At 38.6% G+C, this 25,237-nt stretch overlaps 2 protein-coding genes and 1 long non-coding RNA gene across 3 annotated transcripts in view; 1 reads left to right on the forward strand and 2 right to left on the reverse strand.

Moving 5' to 3' along the window:
- Positions 1-19,958, reverse strand: part of DMXL2 (Dmx like 2) — a 152,974-nt gene extending 133,016 nt beyond the window's left edge. Inside the window, 1 exon segment of the mRNA XM_038580419.1 lies at positions 19,496-19,958. Within this exon segment, the coding sequence (XP_038436347.1) occupies positions 19,496-19,582 (87 nt within the window). The 5' untranslated portion in view covers positions 19,583-19,958.
- Positions 19,959-20,193: 235 nt separating this feature from the next.
- SCG3 (secretogranin III) overlaps positions 20,194-25,237 on the forward strand; it is a 98,037-nt gene continuing 92,993 nt past the window's right edge. The window contains exons 1-3 of the mRNA XM_038580422.1: positions 20,194-20,349; positions 20,550-20,604; positions 24,962-25,044. Of these exons, the coding sequence (XP_038436350.1) occupies positions 25,025-25,044 (20 nt within the window). The 5' untranslated portion in view covers positions 20,194-20,349; positions 20,550-20,604; positions 24,962-25,024. The remainder of the gene's footprint in view (positions 20,350-20,549; positions 20,605-24,961; positions 25,045-25,237) is intronic.
- LOC119866892 lies at positions 20,787-22,582 on the reverse strand. The gene is made up of 3 exons (XR_005381661.1): positions 22,536-22,582; positions 21,786-21,866; positions 20,787-21,110 (listed from the first exon to the last, which is right to left on the reverse strand). It is a non-coding gene; the product is annotated as an uncharacterized LOC119866892 (long non-coding RNA).

Consider the following 25,237-nt stretch of genomic DNA (forward strand, 5'->3'; position numbering starts at 1 on the left):
AGGTTATAATCCATTACTATCACTTATTTATATGCTCAAATTGTCCCAGATTTGGCTAGTAACTCTTCAAGCTAGCTCCCATGTTCTTTTCACATGGTTGCCATCTCCTCTGAACAATTCCTTACTTTCTGGCATAAAACATTCTGGGCTCATTTTGTGATTTCCCTGCCTCAGCCTAGAGTCTGCTATTTCTCCAGGAATGTTGTTTCCTTTTAGTGGAAAATGGTAGTTAGAAACCAACATCTTGATGCCAATTGTGTCTACTGCTACTGGGGTATCACTGCCTCTAGGGCCTCTCAGCCAAGAGACTAGGAAATAGATGGGCACATATGTGCATGTCTGTATGTAGACACTCACATACACTTTTAACTCTCCACTGAAAGGCTTAAGAGCAATTACACCCCAGGACACACATACATCCCTACTATTATCTATGTATCTCTATACTGATACATCACTGCTCTCTTGCTCTCTATATATAATATACACACATATGCATATTATACTACAAACACATAACATATACATACGTATACACACACACACACACACACACACACACACACACACTAATGCCCCAATCTGATTATTTCTAACACAGGATTCCTTCTAGTCTTCCTACTTTCCAAATTTGTAATTCCCTCTTCAATAATGGGAAACCTGGCTCCCATCACCCAAGATACATTTATTTATCTGCAACTGTGGTATATTTAGCTCTTGTAAAAATTTATTCATGAGAGACACAGAGAGAGAGAGAGAGAGGCAGAGACCCAGGCAGAGGGAGAAGCAGACTCCATGCAGGGAGCCCGACGTGGGACTCGATCCTGGGTCTCCAGGATCACACCCTGGACTGAAGGCGGCGCTAAACTGCTGAGCTACCCAGGACTGCCCTATATTTAGCATTTTAAGAAATCTTTTGCAACCTTAAAGTCATGAATAAACCTTTTTTATTTATTTATTTTTAATTTCACTATAATTGACACACAACATTAGTTTCAGGTATATAACATATGATTCAACAACTCTGTTATGCTATGCTCATCACAAGATAACTACGATCTGTCACCATACAATGCAATCACAATACAAGTAACTGCATTCCCCTATGACATATCTTTTATTCCTATGACTTACTCATTCTGTAACTGGAAGCCTGTATCTCCCACGCCCCTTCACACATTTTGCCCATCTCCGTCCACTCCGCTGACAACCATCAGTTTTTATTCTCTGTATTTATTCATCTGATTCTGCTTTGTATTTGTTTATTCATTTGTTTTTTAGATTTCCACATATAAATCATACAGTATTTGACTTTCTCTGACTTATTTCACTTAGCATAACACCCTGTAAGTCCATACATGTTGTCACAAATGGCAAGAGCTCATTCTTTTTTTATGGCTGAGTAATACTCCACTGTGGATACCTCACATCTTCTTTATCCATTCATCTATTAATGGACACTTGGGTTGCTTCCATATCTTGGCAATTCTAAATAATGCTTCAGTAAACATGTAAGTCCATGTATCTTCCCAAATTAGTGTTTTCATTTTCTTTGGGTAAATACCCAGTGGCGGAATTACTAGACCATATGGTAATTTTGTTTTTAACTTTTTGAGGAACCTCCATACTGTTTTCCATAATGGCAGTACCAATTTACATTCCTACCAACAATGCCTGAGGGTTCCTTTTTCTCTACATCCTTGCCAACACTTGTTATTTCTGTCTTTTTTATTTTAGATATTCTGACAGGTATAAGATGATACCTCACTGTAGTCTGGATTTGTGTTTCTCTGATTAGTGATGCTGATCATTTTTCATGTGTTTGTTGGCCATCTGTATGTTTTCTCTGCAAAAATGTCCATTCAGGTCCTCTGCCCATTTGTTAATCAGATTTTCTTCAGTGTTGAGTATATATATGAAAAACCCACACATAACATTATACTCAATGATAAAAAAAAAAAAACTGAGAGCTTTTCCTATAAGATCAGGAACAAGACTAGGGTGACTACTCTTGCCACTTTTATCCAACCAGTATGGAAGCTATAGCCACAGCAATAAGACAAGAAAAATAAATAAAGGTATCCATATTGGTGAGGAAGAAGTTAAACTGTCACTATCTGCAGATGACAGGAGTCCTTACATAACAAACTCTAAAGACTCCCCCAAAAAACTACTAGAAATAGTAAATAAAGTCAGTAAAGTAATATCATACAAAATTAATAACCAAAAGTCAATTCTGTTTCTCTACACTAATAACAAAGTAGTAGAAAGAGAAATGAAGAAAACAATCCCATCCCATTTACAATTGTACAAAAAACAATAAAATATCTAGGAATAAACTTACATAAGGTGAAAGACCTGTACTCTGAAAACTATAAACACTGTTGAAAGAAATTGGACAAAAAAGTAGAAAGATTCTCCATGCTAATGGATTGGAATAATTAATATTGTTAAAATGTCCATACCACCCAAAGCAATCTACAGATTCAATGCACTCCCTGTCAAAATACCAACAACATTTTTCACAGAACTAGAACAAATAATCCTAAAACCTGTATGGAACACAAAAGACCCAGAAAAGCCAAAGCAATCCTGAAAAAGAAGAAAGCTGGAGGTATCAGAATCCCAGATTTCAAGATCTATTACAAAGCTGTAGTAATCAAAACAATAGGGTACTGACACAAAAACAGACACATAGATCAATGAACCAGAATAGGGAGCCCAGAAATAAGCCTATGCTTATATGGCCAAGTAATCTATGACAAAGGAGGCAAGAATATACAATGGGGAAAACAGTGTCTTCAACAAATGGTGTTGAGAAAACAGGACAGCTATGTGCAAAGAATGAATTGGGATCGCCTAGGTGGCACAGTCAGTAAACCATCTGACTCTTGGTTTCATCTCAGGTCGTGATCTCAGGGTGGTGGGATCCAGCCCTGCATTAGGCTCTGTGCTCAACATGGAGTCTGCCTAAAAGACTCTCCCTTTTCCTTTGCTGCTTCCCACCCCAGAACTCTGTCAAATAAATAAATCTTTATTAAAAAGAAAAAAATAGGGACGTCCCGGGTGGCTCAGCAATTGAACGTCTGTCTGCCTTCAGCCCAGGGTGTAAACACTTTTAGCATCTGCCTTCAACTCAGAGGTCATGATCCCAGGGGACTGAACCTGACATCAGTCTCTCTTCTCAGTGGGGAGTCTACTTCTCCCTCATCTTCTCCCTCATCTTCTACCCTTCCCCCCCCCCCAACTCATGCTCTCTCTTGCTCTCTAATAAATAATTAAATCTTTAAAAAGAAATAGATTAAAGACCAAAATGAGACCTGAAACCATTAAATGCCTAGAAAAGAACATAAGCAGTAATTTCTTTGAAAATGGCCTTAGTAACATTTTTTTAGGTGTGTGTCCTGAGGCAAGAGAAACAAAAGCAAAAATAAACTATTGTGACCACATCAAAATAAAAAGCTTTTGCACAGCAAAGGAAACCATCAACAAAGCAAAAAGACAACCTGTTAAATGGGAGAAAATATTTGCAAACGATATATCTAACAAGGTGTTAATATCCAAAATATAGTCGTATAATACGACACAACACCAATAAATTTTCTATATTGCCTTCTAAAATCTTTATTTTTCTATATTTCACTTCAGCACCTATAATCTACCTGGAGTTCCTTTTTGTATATGGAGTGACATAGGGACAGATTTATGCTTCTTTGCTATATATATGTCCCAGCACCACTAATCCAAAAGATCAACTATTCTGTACTACTCTACCTTGTCATCCTTGACATAAATCAAACATCAAAAAATGTGCAAGTCTGTATCTTGTGCTCTGTTTTATTACTTTCATGTATTTGTTCTTAGGATACCAGCACACTATCTTAATGGTCATGACTTTTAAGTCTTGAGCAGCTCAAAGTGGTCCTCTTATTTTATTGTTCCCTAAGATTCCTTATCTATTCCTGGCTCCAACTATTTCCATAAAATTTAGCATCATTCTTTCAAATTTCACAGAATCCTCTTAATATTTTGACTGGCAATACATCAAAGCTAAAAATATACTTGGGAAGAATTGACATATTTACAGTAATGAATCTTCCAGTCCATAAATACAGGATTTATCTCCCTAAGGTTTTATTAATCTTGCCCACATAAGTCTTCTACATACATCATTAGACTTATTGCTAGGTCCTTGATATTTTTTATTAGTATGAAAAATGGTATCATCGTCCCAATTCAAAGTAAGAACTGCAATAAATTATGTCTCTCCCACTGAATGCATCCATAAAACATGAACAGAATGTAAGAAACTGCCATTTGAGGACTCTGAAAAGTAAATGATAGCAGGTAAACTAGGAAAAAAAATCAGAATTTGAAGTCCACTGTGCCAGCACAGTTTAACTAAAGTTAGAATGTAAACAAGAAGCAAAAAGAGAGCTCCAAAAGAAGCCATTTACTCTTGGCTGAAGAAGTGGGAAGAAAGACTTAGTTTTCAGAGAGGGATGGAGAATTTCCTATTTATCCTTTTTTTTCTTTCTCAATTTTTTCATATCCCAGCCGCCAAGCAGTCCCACAGCTCCACGTGAGGAGTTATTATTCCAAGAGAATGGGGTAAACTCCCATTGCTTCTCATCTTGTGCTATCCTACTGCTACTTGGTACTGAATACAGATATATTCCCAAGAAGTATACTGCAGAGTAACTGAAACATTTGCAGCCAGAAAACCACAAAGGGGGGCCCCAGAAACCAGAAGTACCAGAGAAATCACAGAAAAGAGAAAAGCTCAGGAAAACAATCCTACAAACTTTGTTTATAGACTCCTGGGCTCATTCCCAGGCAGCACATGTATGGATCATACCTTAAACAAAAGAGCAAAAACCTGAAGAACTGAACTCCAGGAGAGGCCACTGACCAGATGCTTTACTGGCCACTAGGTGGAACATACACAGGATATATCTAACTAGCACTGCAAAGGCTTTAAAAATGGAACTGACATTGAAATGACATCCCATAGAAGGCTGGTCAGAACTTTCAGCCTGAATTAAGTTACACTGCCTGCTAAATATCAATGTTCTCTTTACAGAGAGTAAGGGAGTTATCCTCTGTAAGGATTTACGGAGTTTCATAACATAATGTTTTTAAAAGTCCAGGTTACAATTCAAAATTATTCAGTGATACAAAGAACTAAGAGAATCTCGGGCACCCAGGTGCCTCAGTTGGTTAAGCATCCAACTCTTCATTTCAGCTCAGGTCATGATCTCAGGATCATGAAATTGAGCCCCATATCAGGCTCCACACATTGGACGTGTTGCCTGCTTGAGTCTCCATCTCCTTCTACCCCTCCTTGCCCCATGCTCAGGCACTTGTTCACTCTCTCTCAAGAAAACAAACAAACAAAAAAACCCAAAAACCCAACTCAACTCACAAGGGAAAAATCAATCAACAGACCCATATGTTGAGATTATCAGACAAAACATTAAAGTGGCGAAGATAAAAATGTTCAAAGAAATACAGGTGAACACTCTCAAACCAGTAATCTAAGCTTCCATCCTAATCAATTAGTGGAGGAAAGCAAAACAAATTCAAAGCATGCAGAAGGCAGGAAATAATAAAGAAAAGAAATCAATGAAACTGACAACAGGAAAATAATAGAAAATGTGAACAAAATCAAAATCTGGTTCTTTGAAAAAGAACAGTAAAATGTATAAATCTCTAGAAGACAAAGAGAAAAGGGAAGAAACATTATCACAATGAGGAATAAAAGAGAGACTACAAGTGCTAATTTTGCAGACATTAAAGAGATAATACTAAAATACTATATGCAATTCTATACACATAAATATGACAAAGAAATGGATGAAAAAGACTAATTCCTCCAAAACCAGAAACTACAAAAACATACCCAAGATGAAATACATTATCTGAAGTGTCCTTTAACTATTAAGGAAATCAAATATGTGGTTTAAAACCTTCTGGGAAAAAAAAAAAAAAAAACCTTCTGAAAAAGAAAACTTCAAGCCCAGATGGTTTCACTGGCAAATTCTACTAACATTTAAAGAATAAATGACATGAACTCTATATAACCCAACAGAAAATAGAAAAGGAGTATCTCTAAACTCACTTTATGAAACCAGCATTACAATGATACCAAAACCAAACAAAAACAATACAAGGAAGGAAAAAAAAAAAAAAACAAAACAAAAAACGGAATACCTACAGGGGCCCCTGCATCACTCCGTCGGTTGAGCATTTGCCTTCAGCTCAGATCATAATCCCAGGTTCTTGGGATCAAGCCCCACATCAGGCTCCCTGCTTAGCAAGGAATCTGCTTCTCCCTCTCTCTGCCTCCTGCACACTCTCTTTCTCTCTCTCTCTCAAATAAACATATTTTAAAAAATTAAACTATAGATCAACATCCTTAATGAACACAGATGCAAAAGACCTCAATAAAATATTAGCAAATTGAATTTAATCAGACATAAAACAGATAATATACCAGTAATACAAACCTAATTCAATTTACAAAAGTCAATGTAATCCACCACATTAACAGCCTAAAGAAGGGGAGGCCTGGGTGGCTCAGTGATTGAGTGTCTGCCTTTGGCTCAGGACGTGATCCCAGGGTCCTGGTATCAAGTCCCGCATTGGGCTCCCTGTAGAGCCTGCTTCTCCCTCTGCCTGTGTCTCTGCCTCTCTCTCTCTCTGTCTCTCATGAATAAACAAATAAAATCTTAAAAAAAAAGCCTAAAGAAGAAAAACCACATGACCATATTAATCAGTGAAGAAAAAACATTTGACAATATTTAAGACCCTTTAATGATAAAAAAAAACTTTCTGCAAAAAAGGAATAGAAGGAAACTTGCTCAATCTTATAAAGAACATCTACAAAAACAAACAAAACCTAATACTAGTCAGTAGTCAGTGCATTTAATACAATAAAGCAAATTAGACATGACCGAATTAGAAGAAATCATTCAGAATGCTGCAGAGGATAAAAAGGAAAGGACATTAGACATAAAAATAAAGTGATAAGGTCCAATATATTAAACCTCATAAGGTCAATGGGGTAGAGGCAATTTCTGAAGAGAGTAGCTGAGGTTTTTCTAGATTTGATAAAATACATCAATCCGGGACGTCTCAGAGGCTCAGCAGTTGAGCGTCTGCCTTTGGCTCAGGGCGTGATCCTCTGAGTCCCACATCGGGCTCCCTGCATGGAGCCTGCTTCTCCCTCGGCCTGTGGCTCTGCCTCTCTCTCTGTGTCTCTCATGAATAAATAATTAAAATATTAAAAAATAAAAACTACATCAATTCACAGATTCAAAAATCTCTAAAGCCCCAAATGGGGTTAAAAAAAATAAACGCACAACTAGATACAACATAGTAAAACTTCAGAAAGACAAAGAAAAAAATCCCAAAGCAGTTAGAGAAAAATACAACTTTTAAAGCAGCAGTAGGCTGGTAGCTGACTTCTCAACAGAAACAGTAGAGGCCAGAAGACAGAGGACAGCCATCTTTAAGGTGCAGAAAAGAAAATAGTGTCATCCCCTACCTAGCAAAATTATCTCTCTAGAATGAAACAAAATAAAGATAGTTTTGTACAAACAAAAGATGACATTAAAACACCAAAAGATGCACACCAAAGGAAATTATAAAGAGGTTTTCCAGAAAGAAAGAAAATGATCCCAAATGGAAGGTGAAAGATGCAGGAAGGAATGAAGAGTAACATAATAAATACGTAAGTAAAAGTAAATAAGCACTGATTATGTGAAGTAATGATGTCTGACAGGATTAATAAACATGAATTGACTTACCACAGAAGGATAGACTACAATCAGGAAGAGAGTAAAAAACAATACCAAAGGATTCTGTATTGCCTGAAGGGCTATAAAGCCTCACCAGACTTTACTTTGGCAAGTTAAATGGCAACTTAAAAATGCATACTATAATTTCTAGAGTAGAAGCAGAGTATATAACTTTAGGACTACTACCAGGAAAAAAATGGAATGAAAAAAATATTCACTTCAAAAGAGGTAAAAAGGAGAAAAAGGGAAGCAAAGAGCAAAGGGAACAAATAGTAAGATGACAAATTTAAACACGGATATGCCAGTGATTACATTAAATGCGAGTGAATTAAAAATTCTAGTTAACAGAAAAATCTTAAAAATCTAGCTATAGGATATTTAGGAAACAAAATTCTGAAATATAACTACATAGAGAAATTCAAAGTAAAAGGATGGAAAAAGGTTTGAAAATGTTAACCAAAAGAAAGCTGAGAAAGCTACTTTAATACCAGATAAAGTAGACAACAAAAAGTATTACTATAGATTTAAAAAAGAGGAGACTATTTCATAATGATAAACAAGTCATTCACCAGGAATATAATAATTTTAACTTTGTATGCACAAATAAAGCAAAAATTGGCAAATCTACAAGGAAATAGGGATATTAATCCATACTCAGATTTTAACACATCTCTCAGTAAGAGAATGAATAAGCAGACAGAAAACCAGTAAAGTCTTAGATCTACACAACATGATTAACAAATGACCTAAAGGATGTATATAGAACACTATACCTATCAATTATAGAGCACACATTTAAACATACACAAAACATTCATAAAGACTAACCAATACATTTCAACAGACTTAAAAAATTGAAGTATATGTTGTATGTTGTTTAAACAATACAGCTATGCTAGAAAGAGGTAAGCAGAATTACAACTAGAAAAGTTCTGTATACTTGGAAATTTAGACACATACTTCCAAGCTACTTGTTTACAAGTTAGTAATTAAAAAACAGCTTTGTATGAGATACAACAGGTCTTAAGAATATAAAACTCATGTTCTTGAAAAGAACTTACCTTCTTACGTTCTCAAAAAAAAAAAAAAAAGACTGAAATGAGTTTAAGTATTTATCTCAACAAGGGCAGGAGAAAATAGCAAAATTAATCCAAATATTATAGAGAGAAGGAAATAATTAAAAATAAGAATTAGTGAAATAGAAAAGTATGCAATAGGGATCCCTGGGTGGCGCAGCGGTTTAGCGCCTGCCTTTGGCCCAGGGCGCGATCCTGGGGACCCGGGATCAAATCCCACATCGGGCTCCCGGAGCATGGAGCCTGCTTCTCCCTCTGTCTGTGTCTCTGCCTCTCTCTCTCTCTTTGTGTGACTATCATAAATAAATAAAAATTTAAAAAAAAAAAAAAAAAGAAAAAAAAAGAAAAGTATGCAATAAAACTAATAAATGTATAAGCAGGTTATTTTTAAAAAGTAATAAAGTTGATAAACATCTATTGAAGAAAAAGAGAAAGCACAAATAATAAATGGCAGTAAGGAGAAAAGAAGCAATACAAAAGATGCTACAAACTAAAAAGATAGTAAGAGGTGGCTGCAAATAATTTTATTCAAATAAATTTGAAAATCTACACAAAAGAATAAATCTTAGAAAAATATCTAAAACTTATTTAGGAAAAAAAGTACATAAACATTCTCATATCAATAATATAAGCCACCTTCACAAGGCCTATGTCTAATTTCCCAAAAGGTTAAGAGGGGTTATCTCTGGATTATACCATCACAAATGATTTTATCTTTCTTCTGCATTTCCAATTATCTACAAGGCCGTATGAATGAGCTTGGGTTCCAGTGTTAATTATGTCACAGGTCTAGCTGTGTCTTTGATTAAATCCCTTAATTATTGGATCTAAAATTCCTGTAGTATATCAAACTGAAACATTTCATTTCATGTACCAACTTAACGTACAAGATTGACATTAATACTACCATTTCAAAAAGAAAACAATGTGTGTGTTTTTTATATACCAACTACATACAACTGGCACTATTAAATCCTGCCAAAAAGACAGGCTACAGTTCATTTCCTCTATAACCAAATCATTACTTTCATAAATGTTAGTTCATAGCTTAAAACAACATATACTAAGTTCTCTTGTTTAATAATGCACATTTAAACAGCTGGTTAACCTGAGAGCAAAATGCCTACCTGCTCAAATATCTTTTGAGTAAAAAATAACCACAAAGTTATGCTTTAAAATTCTACCAAGGAATGGAAATTTTCCTTATTTTCCTTTTTATTTTCTGTATTTTCAACACCATCTGAATTATGAGTTTTTTACAATGCAAATATTACATTAATGATTTTTTAAAATAAAAAATGTATGTTATTTGTGGGTTTTTTTGTTTTTAATGGCCAAATTGGGCTTTTGATTTTTATATAAATTTTATAAAATTTTTCCAGCATAAAATTATGATAGCCCTATTTGAATACTCCATTTGTTTATATATTAGAACATTATCAAAATTATGTTCTAAAGATAATTTTGCTTCTACCCATATTCCTTTGACTGAGTTCTCTTTACCACCAAGTGGAGCACCCACCTCTTTCATGTCTCTGTAGGCTCCAGAGTTTTCAACTCCAGGCCCAGCTCAGCCGATTGTTAAAACATGTAACTCTTTAAAACACAAAATCTATACACTCCAAGTATTAGGTTATCTCTAATTTTTTATGTATTAAAGTCTTTTAAAAGTATAATTAAGGAAAATGGGAGAACTGCTTGATGGGCACACTGTCAATTCCTCTCAGTACACAATATAATCCTTAGATTAAACCAGACTAGTAAAGTTTTATACGTGGATTGTAATTATCAGCTCTCCCTGCCCCCATCTTATAAAATTCATTTATGTAAACACGGCCAAATGCCATTGACCTATATCAAAAAATATTATAAAAAACAGTATTATAAAAGTGGTCACTATGTTTACTTAAGCATATTCTGTATTACACTAAGTGCCCTTTCCATTCACTATTGTATTGGGTACGTTTTGTACCCAATAAATTTTTATTCTAGGTGCTAAAGAAATAAAACTAAAGGACATTTCAGGTCTTTTCTCTGAGTGGAAAAGAAAAGTCAATTAAAAGTTTTGAACACAGAATTAGTAAGATTTGATTTCTATTTTTTTTAATTGGAGTTCAATTTGCCAACATATAGCATAACTAACCCAGTGCTCATCCCGCCAAGTGTTCCCCTCAGTGCCCATCATCCAGTCATCCCCAAACCCCCACCCACCTCCCTTTCCACCACCCCTTGTTCTTTTCCCAGAGTTAGGTGTCTCTCATGTTTTGTCATCCTCACTGATATTTTCACTCATGATTTCTATTTTAATGGGATCATTCTGCCTACTATTTAGAATTTACTAAAGGAGGATGAGACTAAAGGCAAACAAGGCCTGTTAAGAAGCTACTGCCATAATATAGAGATGATGGTGTCTTAGATCATGGTGGTAGCAGTACACATGAAATAAGAAGTGGTCAGACTCTTGATACATCTTGAACGTACAGCCAACAGAATTTGCCAGTATTAGATATGAGGTGTAATGAAAGAAAAGAGTGAAAGATTCCAAAAGAACTGCAAAAAAAAAAAAAAAAAGAAAAGAAAAGAAAAAGAAAAAAAAAGTAGCCATTTACTGATTTAGAGAAGGCTGGAGAAAGAGAATGTTATGAGGATAGGGATTCTGAGATAGCTATTATACATTCAAGAGGGAGATAACAAAGAAATGGCTGTATATAGAAGTCTGGAATCAGGCTGAGAAGGAGCAAGTAAGGAAGTAGAGGAAAACCAAGAGAGCTATTGAAGAAAAGTATTTTAATAAAGAAGAAAAATAATTTTCCAGGAAAGAAAAGGAGAAACTGCTAGCACAGTGCCCTCGAGTAGATTAGAGAGGATAGGAACTAGGATAGCAATTGGGATTTCTCAAAACTTCTATAGTATTAACATGGTGGTGGTGGTCGGGGGGGGGGGGGGGGGGCTGTCCTTTGCATTGTATGCCATGTATCAGATTCCTTAGCCTTTCTCCAGTAGATGCCTGTCCTCCTCCAATAACCCTGTCACAACAATCAAAAATGTCTCCAGATTTGTCAAATGTCCCCTAGGGAGCAAAATCACTCCCAATTTAAAACCACAAGTACAAAGAGAGGAAACAGCCTTTGCTGGAAATACTGACAATTCATGTATATTAAAGGCATGACAGAAGATGCTATGGGTAGAGTACAGTATAATCTGAATAATCCCTCTGATTAAATCCTCCTAAGTATATACATAGTCAAGGCCAGAGAAAACATACGGAATTATTAGCATATCATAAAACCAAAGTTATTACTCCTAGGAATATGTCAGTATTTTGTTTTTTAGCTGTAACTACCATATAAGTTTTATGTGTCATCTTTGAACTGAGTCTACGCCAAAGCTTTAACGTGTTTTTTGGGGTCCATCTATGCGCCCCCCTTGCATAATGACCACATAGTCTCAAGTTTCCTAGGTAAAATCACAGGATGAAAACATCACAACTTAATACAAATTAAATTAAATGTTACTAGGAGTACCTAGCTGGCTCAGCCAGTAGAACATGGAACTCTTGATCTCAGGGTCGTGCCATGGTAGGCATGGAGCCTAATTAAAATTAAAAATTAATTAAATAAATGTTACTATTCTGAGAAGTTTTCCTCATTTTTAGAGGAAGCATCCCTAATGGAACATGTTCAATGACAATAATATCTAAGAGGATATTATTTATGGTTCTCAAATCATCCCACCAAATTACCATGTACAGTGCTAAAGGACTCTCATTCTATTCACTGAGCCTTTTATGCCTACTGACTATCAGAAGGATACGAAATAACAATCATATTTGCAGGCACTTAGAATGGGAGGAGAGGGAAGCATTAAACAAGCCCCTAGCAATCACGAAATAAGAAGGTTTAAGAATAAAGAGCCCAGGCAACTGGGTTCACATACATATATAAGCTCCATGATAACATAAGCTATGATAACAAGAGCAAGAAAATACATTAATACCACCAGTGTAAGTTGCACCTGCTTCGTCAATAGCAGGTTCTATATCCTGTTACTTAATGAATTATAGTTTCAGAGCAAAAATATAGTATAAAAGGATTCTACAAATTTAAGAAGACTGAAAACCCTAAAAATTCTATTAAAATATTTGGCTTCCAAAGTTGTTTTAAAAAATAACCCACAAGCTTGAAGAGCCTTATTAAATGTGAATAACAGATATTTCCTATCATTATCCTTTTAAATACTGCTTTGCTTTCTATCATAGAAGGAAATTAAATTGGTCAGGCATGACCTGTTTTTCCACTGTGCCACTGCGGTTGTAACCCAACACCCTGTGCTCTTTTTGATAATTAAACACCTAAGACTCTGATTTGCTCTAGAAATTTCCCAAGAACCAAGGTAAGATACTGATTATAATTCCTAAAGTCATCTTTTAAATACCCCAAATCCTAAGAACATAAAGTAGAGGAGTAAGTATATCTAGAGGGTAAAAAACCTCAATACAATCACCCTTCCCCATCTTCCACTTCATACTGCACTATGACAGTCCCATGCAACTACCACATACCATATGCTGAGGATATAATCATGAACAAGAGCCACTTTCTCAACTGTGGACCCAAAGAACATGCACTACTTCAACACTCTACATGGCTTATTCTCTGAGCCTGAAAGGAGATCAAACTCCCTAACTGTAAAGTCAGACGAACAATCCTACACATGTAAGTGGAGGGGGCAATATACAGCTGACTCTAAACCTATAACTTTATCACAATCATCTTATGTTTCTGGTCCACCTTCCCTTTTGCCTCCTGCAAATCTCTAGAGAAGTCCATATAATGTTCATTTAAGGTCTGAATACTTTTTAAAAACCTAATTTAAGGACCTTATTAAACTGGTGCCTGGGTGGCTCAGGTCACAATTCCTGGGTCCTGGGATCAGGCCCCATATTGTGCTCTCTGCTCAGAAGAGGATCTGCTTCTCCCTCTCCCTCTGTCCGCCACTCTGCCTATTTGTGCACACTCCCATGATCGTTCTGTCAAATAAATAAATAAAATCTTTAAAGAAAAGAAAAAGAAAATATTTAAGAACCTCATTCTACAGATGAAAAACCTAAGTTTAAGTGATTTAGCCAGGGCCATAGAAGTTATTGGTCTCTAACCTCTCATTTCTAAGGAGGTATTATTTGAGACTTGTACCAGAATTTCTGGGTAGCCTCTAAGAGTCTCCCCACTATAAGAAGGAAAGCTAACTAACAATCTCCACAGGGACAGAAGAACTTACATAACCTCATACTTACCTATAGGCTCACACGAAACACAAGCCCACAAACTCTGAAAGAGATCAATTTAAACAATTAAGAAGCTACTCTCCAGGAATAAACAAGCCAACCTCTCTTAGAAAACAACTCCATTCTGAATTCTTGACTGCTGTCTTTCCCTTTACTTATCAGCACAGGCTGTCGATAGCTGTGAGTTGTTATAGGCATTGATAACTGACCAGCACAGAAGCATTTTTCTGTTCATTCAACCTCTCCATTCTCCTGGCCAAATGCAATCCCTTATTCCTGAATTCCCACAAGAATGGAAGTGCCTCACAACACTACACAGCCAGCTGGCTGTGGTTAAGTACATGTCTTAACTCTCCAAGTAGATTACCAGGTTCCTATACTTCTTGAATAAACTCCCAGAAATCAGTACTGTGTTCTTATTCCTCTGTTGTTGCCATTGTTGATGACCTCCAGAGCCTCACACACCTATGTGTTTCACAAATATTTGCTAACTGTATAAATAGGCTGGTCATTTTCAAAGTTTAGTGTTGCCATAATTCTACGACTGGAATATTATTATACTGCAGAATTAAAATATATCTAAAAGCCAGAGAAAGAGGTCACTTAACAGTAACTTCTAACTTTTAAATGAAATGTTTTTTCATTCATTACTAACCTTCTGGTGATACTTTAAGAAAAAGGCAAAACAACAAAAGTTAGGAAGCATCAGAACACATTTTCCTAAAAAGTTTTGAGTAATGTTTGCAAGTTATATTTTTCAACATTCTGAGGGTGTTTTCTTATTTAATTAGGTAGTCTTTTGTGTTTTTTTAATTTCTTTGTGAAGGAATATTCACCCAATAATTTATCCTCACACTATTCCTCAGCTTGTGTTGTTCCTGCCATCCAGAAGGGCCTAATACCTGTCTTTACAACTGTCAATCTTACATGAAATCTTTTATCTTCCCAACTATATGTGATCTCTTTCACCTGCCTTACATTATAATTATGTACATCATTTTTAATCTCTACCAGCATATGATAAACTGAGTGGAAATGACTAATTTTTGCAAACTTTACTAAATGTGTTGAATTCATATCAGACTGGAATAACATGAACTGCCCTTATACACGTGAAAATATGCTGTATCCCTTAAGGCCAACATGCGAAAAAAAATAATTATATTAATAATCATTATCTTAATTAATATTTTAATGCTTACAGGAAAAAATTTGAAAAACTAAATACTATTTTTCAGGAAAAGCAATAAAAAAAAATAAGGAAAATTTACACTATCTGTTGTTGTATTAAACCTTAAAACATTCATATAGAAGAAGGTAGCTGGGAATGTCTCAGAAAAATAAATTACAACAAAGTTCATACATAGTAAAAGATCATCTCCTTGGATTATCTGGGTCCTGATTTATCACAGAATAACAGTATTTCCATAACTTAGCTCTTACACTGAAATGAACAAAATGATCAAAAGGTGATATATACAACTACAAAAGGTGATATATACAACTACATTTATAACATCGCAATTGTTTTTAAAAATCACTAACTGCCCAAACACAAGTGAAAACCATCATAGCGTGTGTTAGCACTACAGATACATACATCACTGGGACTGTCCACTATAAACTGCACCATCATGACAACATAGCACAGATTGGGCCATGGTGACATAAGTAGTCATTCACAACCCAGATAATCACACCACCCACTACCCACCACGCACAGTGCGATATATATATAACACACTGTTTTTCAATTACAATGTCATGAACACTTCATAATCCTTTAACAATAATTCCTTTCACTGGAGGGTATTATGCTGAGTGAAGTAAGCCAGTCGGAGAAGGACAAACATTATATGTTCTCATTCATTTGGGGAATATAAATAATAGTGAAAGGGAATATAAGGGAAGGGGGAAGAAATGTGTGGGAAATATCAGAAAGGGAGACAGAACGTAAAGACTGCTAACTCTGGGAAATGAACTAGAGGTGGTGGAAGGGGAGGAGGGCGGGGGGTGGGAGTGAATGGGTGACGGGCACTGGGGGTTATTCTGTATGTTAGTAAATTGAACACCAATAAAAAAAAAAAAAAACAATAATTCCTTTCAAAAACTTTGTAGTTTACAGACTGAAATAAATGATCTACACTATTTTGAAAAGATCCTCAAGTTATCATAAAAGATAACGTTAGGGGATCCCTGGGTGGCGCAGCGGTTTAGCGCCTGCCTTTGGCCCAGGGCGCGATCCTGGAGACCCGGGATCGAATTCCACGTCGCGCTCCCGGTGCATGGAGCCTGCTTCTCCCTCTGCCTATGTCTCTGCCTCTCTCTCTCTTTCTCTCTGTGACTATCATAAATAAATAAAAATTAAAAAAAAAAAAAAGATAACGTTAGCTAAAAACCACTGTCTAGCTGCAAGACAGTCTTTCTTTCTACACTGGCCGTGACTGTTCCTTCTAAACATACACACACCCTCCAAAGCAAGCACTCTGCTAGAAAAGAAACATACTACAAAGAAAAGCCTCCCAGAGGAGAAGTCACAGGACCTCCATTCCAGTCCTGGCTGGTCCCCTTTTTAGTCATCTGACCCAGAACTAAAGTTTTTCATCTGATTGCTATAAAATCAAATGGTACACTCTATGTAAAGGAGCTCTACTTTTGTGGGTTTTTTTTTTATTTTTAATATACTAATGTAGGCATTCAAATAATTGTTAGTTGATACTAGAGTACTTAAAACAGCTTGTTCTCAATTTTTTTAAGCAAATCTGTTCTTCGTAGGGTTCAGAAGGTCATTTCTAGTTCACAGTGAAACTATAACTGGATCAGTGCACTCAAAACTAAAATATTAAAATGAGATGGTGAGCAGCATGACTCTGTAAATGCCAAAAGGCCAAAATAATCAGAATCATAGGCAAGTATCCTAAACCAGGTAAATTTTGAGTCATATTTGGGAAAACAAAAAGCAAGGATTCTTGTGTTGCAACATAAAAATGTAGGATATGGAGCGCCTGGGTGGCTCAGTTGTTCAAGCATCTGATTCTTGATTTCAGTTCAGGTCATGATCTCAGGGTTGTGACATGAAGCCCAAACACATCTGACTCCACACTCAGTGGGGAGTTTGCTTTTCTCGCTCTCTCTCTCTGGCCATCCCCACACTTCTTTCTCTCTTTTAAATAAATATTTTTTTAAATGTATGGTAGAGTAAGATAATTAGTAGGTCTATCCTTTAAAATGTAAAATAGAGTAAGATGATTAGGTCTATAGCAGAAGGGCAAGATGAGGAGTACTTATAATCAAAAATAAAGTCAAAGATGGAAGAAGAATATCTGACAAGCTTAAATTTCATAACACATCTATTAGGAACTTAATATTCTTAAGCCAAAAAATGCGGTGCGGTGAAATGGTGTCTGAGAAAAATTATTCCAGTAGCTGTGTGGAAGATTAACCGATCAGAGAGGAGTATGAGGAAAACCAGTTTAGAAGTGTTTATATTAACACAATTTAGGTTCTACAGTCAGGCGGTAACTAAGGTGAAGAGGGATAAATTTGATAGACACTGCAGAGAGTCAGTCATCCTTAGTGATAGGTTGAATTAAGGAGGTGGTTAGACTTGAAAATGATTTCAAGGACCACTGGTCATGGGTGGCCTACAGCATAACCACACCTGCGCAATGCTAAGAGTTCCTGCACTGGCTCTTCCAGACCGCATCTGAACTCGTTTAGTTCTATTCACCCTTCCTACAATGAGACACTGCTCAAGTTTAGATGGAAACACAAAACTACTACCACCAGAATAGCGCGGAAATATCCCATAACCCAAGGTTCCAGACTTCTTGATGGAGGAAGCCTACTCCTCTAAGCTCGGGAACTTCCTCTTCACCTATACAACCGGGCATCAGGGGAATTTCTTCTATGCCCCAAATTGCCTCTATACACCTGAAGTCGAAGCTCAACTCTATATGGATTTTTAGGTCACATGGACACAAAACACAGATGACACCATTGATAGGGTCATGTGTAACAATATAAGTCAGGCAAATTAGATCCTTAAAGGTTCATTCTAAACTGAAACAAAGCCAAGTTGATTACCTTTAAAAATTAAAACGGCCAAAAGCAATCTAGTGGGGTTATTTTTAATGTATCATAATGATAGACAAATTCTGTTCCAGAATGCACTGTGCTACATAATGATTCTGCAGTTTTGCTGGACCTTTTCTTATTTCTGCAGCTTTCAAAACACGCTGTTAGGAAGAAGACATCAGACCAAAGTGTTTTATTTGTCTAAAAAGCGTATCATTATGCTATTTCCAATTCTATCAAGCACAAGTCATCAAGAACAATGTGTATTTAATCAAGATCTTAGTGCCTACAGTGCCTTCTAAGGGGGACCCTGTATAAATTTCATACGGAAAAGGAACTCACGTTGCTCCAAGGGAGTCTATCTATGGATAAAAGAATCTCTAGGGCTTAGTTTGAATTAGCTATACTAACGACATCCATTCTCCAAAAGCACTGATCCGTCCAAGCTCATTGAGAAAACATGTCTTTTTCATGGAGATCTGAAAGAGGTTCTAACACGTTACTGTTTACACACACTTTACTCGTACAAACAACAAGAACAAAAACAGTTATAAAATTTTTGCATTGCCTTAGTTTAAAAACAAACCAGCCTACCTCGCAAACGGATTAAACATTACCTAGGAAGGTCACCAAACTGTGATCTCGTGATAATTAGCTTTCCAGGCCACTGTCACTCGAAGCCTTCCATTTAGACTTTTCGGGGGGCAAAGAATGAAATGTTCTATTTCCTTGCTGGAATTAAGACTCTGCATGTCAGGAAATGAAGAAGGTCGGGCCGCCTGGGGCTTAAAGCCACAGGCTCGGGCGCTCCTCGCTGCCCTACACGGCGGGCAGAGGGAGCCAGGTGCAGCATCGCCTCCCTGCTCCGAGACGAGACCAAGTCCTCGCCTCCACGCCCAGAGCAGGTGCGAAACGGACACTCCGGGGTTTCGGCGACTGCAACCATCTTCCTGCACCGCAGACCCGGGGGCCGCCCTAGGAGAGGAACCTTCTAGTCCAGTCCCCCCCGGGGCCCGTTTGCTGAGGACGGACGGTGCGGTGGATTCCTAATCCTTCTCCCTGAAGGGTAATTTCCTACAGCAGCCGCAGGACTCGCAGTCCCACGCCCGCTTCCCCCTCCCCCGAAACAGGGCTGCAAAGGGGGCGCAGGTGGGGCCCGCCAACACCGCACAGCCTCCCCGGAGAGGCGTGGGCCGGGACAGCGGATCTCGGCCCCCGGTGCCCCCCCCCCCCGCGAGCTCCCGGACGCCGCTCACCGTGAAGGGGACATCCCCGACGCTGCCCACGGAGTAGCAGTTGTCTCCAGGGTTGACAGCCCCGGTGAGGACCTGATGCAGATGCATCTCCGGAGCCCGGGCCGGCAGGGACCGCGCGAGAGGAGCGACGAGCCCCGCGCCGGACCGCGAGAGCGCCTCCCCCTCCGCCTCCCTCGGGACCCACCCCGCGGCGGCTCCGGCTTAACGCCTCGCCCCCCTCTCGCCGTCCCCCTTCCCCGTCCCTGCCATGGGAAGCTCGTCGACCGCTGCCGCCGCCCGGATCGCCGCTCGCTAGCGGAAATGCCCGGATGCTCCCACTGCCTGCTGCACCGGCGCACAACTGCGGGAGGAGCGCAAGGGTGCGTGTGAGGCGGGGGGGGGCGGGGGGACGGGGTAGCGCGTGAGCCGGGAGCGTGCTGGAGAGGACGCTCCGCCCGAGGGAGAAGGGCGGTGCGCGCGCCCACCCTCGAGGGAAGCTACGGGAGACTGGGAGGGCAAACCCCTCCTCCAGCCGCTGAGCTCTTAGCTCAGTCCTGCTCCCCGCCCCGCGTTTGCGCGTGCGCGCGCAGTGGTTTCCAGGGCAATTGCGCGCGCCGCGTGGACCCTGTCCCGGGATTGCGCGCGCAGACGTGCGGGAGTTCCTCGGGGCCTCGGGGCTGCGGCCGGCGGGGGCGGGGCGGGGCCGGGCCCCGGCAGGGCCCTGGGGGTGCGCCTCGGTTCCCGCGGGCCGAGGGTTTGACCCACTCCCGAGGACACCGCGCGACGGTCAGGGCAGTGGACCTCAGGAGGACGCCAGTCACCGGGAAATTCCGTCTCGGAAGCTCTGAGATCCCCGTAGGGCCTCAGTACGCCAGGTATTTTATTTTACATAAACAATAAAGGCATCTTCCAACTATTTGGAGAAGCCGTACTCCCCTGACCGCAAATTATTTTGCTTCCACCTTTTGTCACGGATGTTCTAGATAGTGAAAGGAAGCCCTAGAGACAGGTGACTCCCCTAGACTCTTTTTCATGAGTGATGTCATGGATTCGCAGAATCGTCTCATTTTTCCAGACTGTACGCTGAACTGTCGGTGGGTTGGGATGCAAGACTCAGATCCCGGCTCCAGGTAAATCCATCACCAATTTTTGAACCTCTACTGCGTAGAAATCACTAGGGTAAGGGAATAGAAGGGATTCCAAGACCCAACTGTCTAAAAAACCAGGCAGGACGCCAAAAGTGTGATTGAGACTTCAGATGGGCAAGAAACTGCATTCAAATGGGGGAAATGGCAGGAGCTAAGGCTTCAAGGTATAAAATGACAGAATGCGTTAGGGAACAAAGATTAATGTTTGGAGCAAATGCTACATAGAGTAGGGAAAGGAAAAGATGCTTAGCAAGATAAAGGTATCCAAGAGGTAGCCTGTGGCCTGCCTGAACAAGGAGAGTCTTGACTGTTCCTGAAGAAGTTTAGATTTCATCCTGCATGCAGTGGGGACTCCATCAAATGTTTCTGAGCAGAAACGTCTACAATCAGAGCTGCTTCAGGAAGATGACTTTGTACCACTGTGAAAGGTAATTAGAAGAATGGGGAAGATAGGAGGCACAGGCCTGCCAGAGATTGGTAGTATGTTCCTGGAAGAGAGAAGGAGTCCAAGATTAATTTCCAAAGACCTAGGACATTTTCATTTTTGTTTAGTGCTATAACCTCCCCCAAGTCACCCAGGCTAGAAACCACAGAGCTACTTTTGGCTCCTTCCTCTCCTGCCCAAATCTAAGAGTCACTTATCAAGGTCCCTCATTCATGACCCTGAGCATTCCCCCATGCTATTTACTTTCATTCCAGACCTCACCATTCTCATTTAATTGCCGTAATGGCTTCCTAACTAGTTTGACTGCCTTCCATCTCTGCTCTCTGGCACACTGCAGTTGGAGAAATCTTTTTTAAGGAAAAAATTCCCCCACTTATAATCCCCTCTCCTTAGAGGTTGAAGTCTAAACTCCTTAGTTTGGCAGACAGACCCATGCATTCTGACTTCTGTGGAGTCCTCTGTTTTATCTCAGAATGTTCCCCCCACACCCCCTATTCTCCAGCCTCACTGAGCTATTCGCCATTTCCAGAGCGTACTATATTGTTTTATGCTTCCTTGTCTTGGTTCATGCTCTCTGCTCTCTCTGGAATGCCCTTCCTCCTCTTATTGACCTGGTAAACCACAATTTAGTTTAAAAATCACCTATTCAATAAAGCCTTCCTTATCCACCCCCAAATACCTCAAGGCTTCTTCCTCTTGAAACACACATATCACTTACTGTTTTGTGTCTGTTTCTTCCTCTAGAGTCTTAGATATTTTATGTCAGGATCACAGTCTTATTTTCTCTGTTTTGCAGCACCTGAATCATAGCACAGTTGGCCCGTGAACAATGCAGGGGTTAGGGAAGTCAACCCCCAGTGCAGTAAAAAATCCCTGTATTACTTTTGACTCTCCCAAAACTTAACTACTAATAGCGTACTGCTGACAGGAAGCCTTACAGATAATAAAAAACAGTCAATTAACATATATTTTGTATGTTATATGTATTACAATAAAGTAAGCTAGAAAAAAGGAGGTTAAACTCATAAGCAAGAGAAAACACATTTACAGTATTGAACTGTATTTATCAAAAAAAAGTCCATGTATAAGTGGACCTGTACACTTCAAACCCATGTTGATTAAGGGTCAACTGTACTTTATTCACTGAAATACAAGGTTTGAATGTGAATAAAAGCATCCAATCTTGCAAGAAAAATTTATGGCGGAAATAAATACCTTTCATTATACATGTATATATTTGTGAAAGTACTTAAAAGATTTTACAGTGGTTTTGTGGAGGGAAGTATTACATGCTCATGTTAATATAGTATACAATGTACAGTATATTAAGTTCTAGGAAATCACAGGTTTTGTATATTTATATATTATAATCACAAATAAAGGTACTAAGTCATATAGCTAAAAAAAATAGTGAAAACATAACAGACAACAAAACACACAAAAAAATATTCGGTAAATGGAGCCCCACCTTTATGTGAAGTATCGTGAAGGCAAATATTGGTGCTACATCTTGGTACTAGCAACAGAAAAGCATGCCACATATCAAATTTTTGAGAATTCTTATATATGTATAGCACATATCAGTAAAAATTGGTATAAAGCAATCAAGGTTAAATACAACAAATTTAAATAAATTTCTTTTATAAGATATTTAGTACATGTGGACAAACAATACATGTAGACAACATTTCAGTAAAAACTGGAAACATGCAGCAAAATAATAAATTTGAAAAAATTTCAACATCATGCTCATACTTAAAGGCAAATATCTTACTAAACAATAATACATATTGAAAAACAGAAAAAAAATGGTATATGTGTTATAGAAGCTAGTATTTTAGTGAATAATAGCTGCATAACAAGAAATGAACTTGTTGGCCCAGGGTGTGATCCTGGAGACCCAGGATCAAGTCCCACGTCAGGCTCCCTGCATGGAGCCTGCTTCTCTCTCTGTGTCTCTGCCTCTCTCTCTCTCTGTCTCTCATGAATAAATAAATAAAATCTTAAAAAAATAAAAATATAAATATTTTCCAAGCTTTAAAACCATTGCTACTTCTGGATTCTAGATGAATCTCTTAATCTTCAACCTTCACGACATTAGAAACTAAGTAAAGACCATCATCAAACAATAAATTATACTCCTATTATCAAGGCTTTATTAACTCGCTATTATTTAAAGCATTTCACAATTGGCTCTTGTCTTACAGCATTCCATGAAGTTTTGACTCATTCCACAGTTGTAAAATTGTAAGCCTCTTCCTTCTTCCATTTGGTCTCAACTCAAAATCTGGAGCCTGCATCTACTTGTTCCTCTCTTCCCTCCTGAATTATTTATATAACTTTAAAAAATTTTTATTTATCTAGTTGAGAGAGACAGACAGACAGAACACTAGCAGAGTGGAGAGGCAGAGGGAGAGAAGCAAACTCCCCTCCAAGCAGGGAACCTAACATGGGCCTTGATCACAGGTCCCCAAGATCATGACCTGAGCAAAAAGCAGACACTTGACTGACTGAGCCACCCAGGAGCCCCATTTGTTTTGGTGGTGGTGGTGGTGGTGGTTGTTGTTGTTGTTGTTGTTGTTGTTTAAGATTTATTTATTTGAGAGAAAGAGCAGGTGTGCACAAGCAGGGAGGAGGTGAGAGGGAGAGAGAGAATGTCAAGCCAACTCTGCACTGAACATGGAACCCAATGCAGGGCTCAATCCCAGGATTCTAAGATCATGACCTGAGCCAAAATCCAGAGTCAGATGCTTTAACTCAACTGAGCCACCCAGGTGCCCCTAAAAGACTTCTTGATAGCAAAATCTAAGTGTGCAATTGGCTAGTTAAGTCTCTTGCAATTACAGCCTAGTCTTTTGTTATCCAAAGTGACCAACCAAATCTCCTTCCAGGCTAATAAGTTTCCTTAGTAGCCCACCCACCCCATTTTAATTATCCATAATTCATTTCTTCCTCACTTACCCTATCTTCTGTGTAGACCTAAAAATAAAGTGGAGACTTTTTCTTCTGATTTGGAAGTGACCTTCTTTTAAAAAATAGAAAGGTGGGATCCCTGGGTGGCGCAGCGGTTTGGCGCCTGCCTTTGGCCCAGGGCGCGATCCTGGAGACCCGGGATCGAATCCCACGTCGGGCTTCCGGTGCATGGAGCCTGCTTCTCCCTCTGCCTGTGTCTCTGCCTCTCTCTCTCTCTCTCACTGTGTGCCTATCATAAATAAATTAAAAAAATTAAAAAAAATAGAAAGGTAACAGTTTTGTGTCACTAACAGAACATGCCAATACAACTGTAAAGTATAATTTTTATAATTTTACTTTATAATACTTTAATTTTATAATTTTTCATGTCCACAAGTTTTAATGTAACAAATGTTGAACCTTTGGGGTTGGGTTTAATGGAACATGGATGTCAGAGGGACTTAGTTTCCCAGCAGTAATTACACACTCATGTGTACTATTTGTCTATTACTGTATAACAAATTACTTCCAAACTTAGTGGCTAACTTCAACAATAGACACACCATTTCTGTGCATCAAGAATTCAGTAGTGACTTCATTGGGAGGTTCTAATTCAGAGTCTCTCAAAATGTCAGCTAGGCACTAAAAAGAAGCTAGACACAAAAGATGATATATTACATGATTCCATTTAGATTAAGTTTTCTGAAAAGGCAAATATGTAGACACAGAAAATACATAGTGAATGCCTGGGGCTGGTAGTGGAAAGGGAAGTAACTGCTAATGGGCATGGCATTTCTTTTGGCATGATGAAAATATTCTAAATTTAGATCATGGTCATAACCGCACAAGTCTGTAAATTTACTAGAAATCATTGAATTGTACACTTAAAATCACTGAATTTTATGGTAAATAAACGATAATTTTAATAAACCTCTTTTAAAGGAGTGTCAGCCAGAGCTACAGTCACCTGGAGGCTTGACTGAGACTAGAAGACCTTTTTCCAAGATGACACACTGTCATGGCTGGTAAGGTGATCCTAGTGGCTAGTTGGAACCCCCAGTTCCTCACTATGAGGTCCTCTCCATAGAGCTGCATGAGTGTACTCAAGACATACCAGCTTCCCCAAGAGTAAGTGATCAAGGGAGAGATCAAGCTGGACACTGCAATATCTTCATAACCCAACCTCAGAATTCACACACCACTACTTCCACCATATTT

The sequence above is a fragment of the Canis lupus genome, chromosome 30 (assembly GCF_011100685.1).
Source record: "Canis lupus familiaris isolate Mischka breed German Shepherd chromosome 30, alternate assembly UU_Cfam_GSD_1.0, whole genome shotgun sequence".
Taxonomy (NCBI): domain Eukaryota; kingdom Metazoa; phylum Chordata; class Mammalia; order Carnivora; family Canidae; genus Canis; species Canis lupus.